Genomic DNA, 4,021 nt, shown 5'->3' with positions numbered 1-4,021 from the left:
TAAAAGACTGTAAAGGGTTCAGGCGGGCCCGGCCACAGAACACTGACAGATGCTCTCTAACCTCTCTCCCTCGCCAAAGGGGAAGGGAAACAGAATAAGGCAGAGATGGTTACAGATTGGAAAAGAAAACAAAAACAGCTTTAATAAAACAGTAATAGTACTAATAAGGAAACAATAAACGTAATGAACTTTATGCAAATATATACAAACCTGCTATCGCACCCAACTGCCCCCTGATACCAATCCCCACTGATGCTGCAGAGCAGGCGGCACTGGGGAAGCCCCAGGCTCAGCAGCAGAGGGGAACTGGATGTGGGAGCTGGATTCAGGAACTCAGGATCAGGATCAAAGGCAGAAGATCGGACAGAGTCCTCCTCCTCAGATGCCAGCCATTGAAGAAGAGGCCTTAACCCCCTCAGTTTTGTGCTGAATATGATGTATATGGAATGGAATACTCTCGTTGGCCACTGTCTGTTGTCCTGTCTGTTATTGACTGGAGGTGCAAACTTTTACTTCCTTGTGACTCCTTCTGCTTCCCAGCACGGCACAGAAGAGCCAGCAGTGACCTTGGTCTCTATAGGAATGAGTATAAGCCAAGAGCCTTTCTGCATACCAATCCCAGGCAGTAACCGTCAACATCAGGTGTTGCCACTTCCAGTAGCAGTCTGAAAAAAATGCTGCTGACTTCAGAAAGTGCAGCCTCTTTGAAGAGACTGAGCTGAAAAGTGATGAGCACCACTTCCCAAATCTGCTGGCAGCGTTTCCTATGTAAGATCCTGGGCTCAAGAGCATGGGTCTCCAGAGTGGAATACTCACAGAGAACTGGAACTACATCTATATGAAGTGGTTTTTCCACTTCCTAATGGGAATTACGTAACCGATGAAAATGTCTCGTTAGCCAGCGATCATTCTCTGCGTGCAAATGCTTGGTATTCTGTACATGTGCTTCAAATGTCACCATTTAGATAACAGGAAGTAGTCAGAAATCATGAGATGAGGATTGAGTTTCTATGCAGAATAATTAGATGCTCTGCTAGCCTGCAAACCCAGAAATACACTTGTTTTTAGCTCCCTTAGGTTTATTAATTCACAATAGTAATCAGTTATGCAAATATAAAAAGCACACAGATTTCTAGCAGTTAGAGCTTACAGGAAATGTGACACTTGATGATTAACTTCACCCATTTTATTTCAGAGGGAGATACAGTGTTCCAGGAGACCCGAAGATGGTTAACCCTCAAAAAGAATCAATTAAAAAGACCGTAGAAATGAAGCAGCTTCCGAAACTAAAGCACTGATTTAATATTAATGCCGAGAACTTTCAATCACTTCTTAAAAAATTACTGGAAGTGTCTAAACAGAAAATGACTGTATTTGTGCCTTATTATAATACTAAACCCAGATCGGAGGGTCTTCTTGGCAGCCATATGTAGGTGTTCCTCTGTAGTTGCCGTCTTTGTTCTGGTGAGCTGTGACCCTGTCCATTCTGGTTCTCATCAGTGATTCTGAGTGGCGGGGAGTTGGAAGCCTTGGAGAACATTTCACGTCTTTGTACACTAGTAGATCCTTGAATTCTTTGACTTCACAGGAACCATTGAAAACAAACACCATTCTTACATGTTTGAGCACTCAACCAGGAAGAAGAAAAAGGCAGACTGGCGTACTGAAGTGCTATCTCACCACCTCCGAACCTAACTTTTTTAAATGCTGATGTGCCACAGGTCCTGTGTCGACCACTGCTTTCTGTCTGTGTGGTTTAGAAGCACAACACCATTACCAGCTACTTTAGGCACTAGTAATGGGTAGAAACGAAAATAAAAACGAGCACTTTTTAATAAGGATTCTTCAGAACCTATCTTGTGGAGGTGTGGTTTCTTTTAAACAGCGTATACACATTATGTTTCCTGATGTTGGTATGTTGCTATTTGAAATTTCAACTCTCAAGTGAACCTTTGTACACACAATCTGGGTTCCATAAAATTCTCTATGTATTCTTTGCTGGCATTGATCCATGTATTTGTAGGGTCCAAAACAGTGCCAGTCTTTGAAGTCATTCTTTTCAGTAATAGTAGAACTACTTTGTGATTTCATTTTTAGGCGTGCAATTATTGTTGCAGTTTCATTGCCTACATTTTAGTCATTAAACTTCAGCAGAATTTTTTTAAGTGTCAACAGGAAAAATGTTCTGGTAATGAGGCTTTAAGCCTCTGGATTACATCTTAAAAGCTCTTGGCAGAGCAAATGTGATTGATTGACTGCCCTTTATTATTTTTAAGAGCATCCCTAGCTCTTTGCAGTGTCTAATAAAGCTTTTTGCCCCTTTAAGAGCAGTACTAACAACTCCCTTATTACTGGCAGCATTAAAGTGAGGCTGTAATTAAACTCATACAAGATCAATGATGTCATTCAAAAATGCAGAGAAAGAAGACCTGCAGCATTGTACAGCATATTCAATACGGAAATGCCATTTATTTTTTTCTCTCACATAGTATGAGATTTATTACAGATATTTCTTATGTTGCCATGATGCACCTGGTATCATTCTTCCATAAGCAGGGTGGTCTGCCTGCCCAGTTTTTTCCTCACAATTGAAAGCATAGTACAGCTGATGAGGCTAGCACTCCTCTGCTCCCGTTTTTCACATGGAAAATTTCCAAATTTTGATTGTGCTGGCATTTGTCAGTGTGGAAAAGGAGAGGAGGGAAAAAAAATCACCATAATGGTCCTTTTGGCATAAAAGAGAAGGGACATCTGCAGTAGTGAGGAATATCCAGTTCTTAGATTCATGCAGCAGACATTTACTGCTGCTGTCTCTGAATCACGTGTTTGTCAACGCACTCAAATCCAGTCCCGGCAGCACTTCAAAATAACTGGAAACATCACACAAATGTGGCAGAACAGCATTTATTCCTAACAGGAGACTTGGACTCTTTCCTCATGGGTAGTCATTGCTGATGGATTAAAAAGAGACTTCTTTTTTTTTTCTTGAAGCCTAAGAAGATACAGTTATTGATACGGTTTGGTACAGTAATGCCCTGAGGAGAGGAGCAGACTCTCTCCTTAGTCCCTGTGTCAGCTTGCCAGGAATGAGCTCAGGATGTGAAACTCTAAAACATGTGTTTGTCCATTCTATTTGTCTCTGGCTATAATGTTTTCTGTGCAAAATGGTCGCAGTTCTGTACTCTTGCTCTTGAAATTGCTTGGCATTTCATTCTCTTCCTGCCTTTCTGAAAAGAAGGTCACCCTGATGATTAAGTTTGAAGACTCAAGTTTTTTTGCAACAGCAAAAAGATTGCTTTTGATCTCAAAATCACTGTGTTATTTCTTTGGAAGCGAATACAAGTTTTACCCTGCTAGCTTTCCCAAACCATGCTGAAATATTTTCTTTGGTGTCATTTGGTGGTTTTGGATGGAAGAGTGTTTTGAAATTCCTGGATTTATCTTGCATGAACTTTTCTCACTACTGTTATGCTGGGCTGTGAAATAGGGTTTGTTTCCATTTGCAGCAATGAACAATTACATGTCTTTACACAATCTCTTCTATATGAATATTTCCGTGTATTTAGGAGTAATTAATCCTTCAAAGTACAGTCTGTACTATTATTCTCATTTTAGGTACAGAAGACTGAATCACAGAGCCACCTTTTTTATGTTAGAGATGGGAGTGTGGCAAGGTTTGTTTTTTCTCTAATTTCATATGAGTGATCTTTTAATAGAATCATAGAATCGTTAAGGTTAGAAAAAACCTCCAAGTTCATCAAGTCCAACCATCAACCCAACGCCACCATGATCACTAAACTATATCCTGAAGTGCCACATCTACATCTTCTGAGCATCTTCAGGGATGGTGACCCCACCATTAGAAGGTCAATTCTATCTCCTCTAAAGTCTCTGAGCATCATATTCTAAACAGTGGACAAGTCTGAAGACAAAAATGGGAAAGTGAATCGCTGACAGCTGTCAGTGAGTGAATGGAACTAAATGTCAGCGGAAGGTAGGATGAGAGCTGAAGGCTTGAATC

The 4,021-nt window shown here is 40.7% G+C and overlaps 1 protein-coding gene across 1 annotated transcript in view; it reads left to right on the top strand.

Annotated features, from left to right (window-relative positions):
• Positions 1 to 1,298, top strand: part of CCDC169 (coiled-coil domain containing 169) — a 21,047-nt gene extending 19,749 nt beyond the window's left edge. Inside the window, exon 7 of the mRNA XM_009868216.1 lies at positions 1,196 to 1,298. Coding sequence (XP_009866518.1) covers positions 1,196 to 1,298 — 103 coding nt within the window. The remainder of the gene's footprint in view (positions 1 to 1,195) is intronic.
• Positions 1,299 to 4,021: the final 2,723 nt, after the last annotated feature.

This window comes from Apaloderma vittatum, unplaced genomic scaffold (genome assembly GCF_000703405.1).
Source record: "Apaloderma vittatum isolate BGI_N311 unplaced genomic scaffold, ASM70340v1 scaffold4324, whole genome shotgun sequence".
Lineage (NCBI taxonomy): Eukaryota > Metazoa > Chordata > Aves > Trogoniformes > Trogonidae > Apaloderma > Apaloderma vittatum.
Note: the sequence above shows the minus strand (reverse complement) of the source record. Positions and strands in the feature narration are given on the sequence as shown.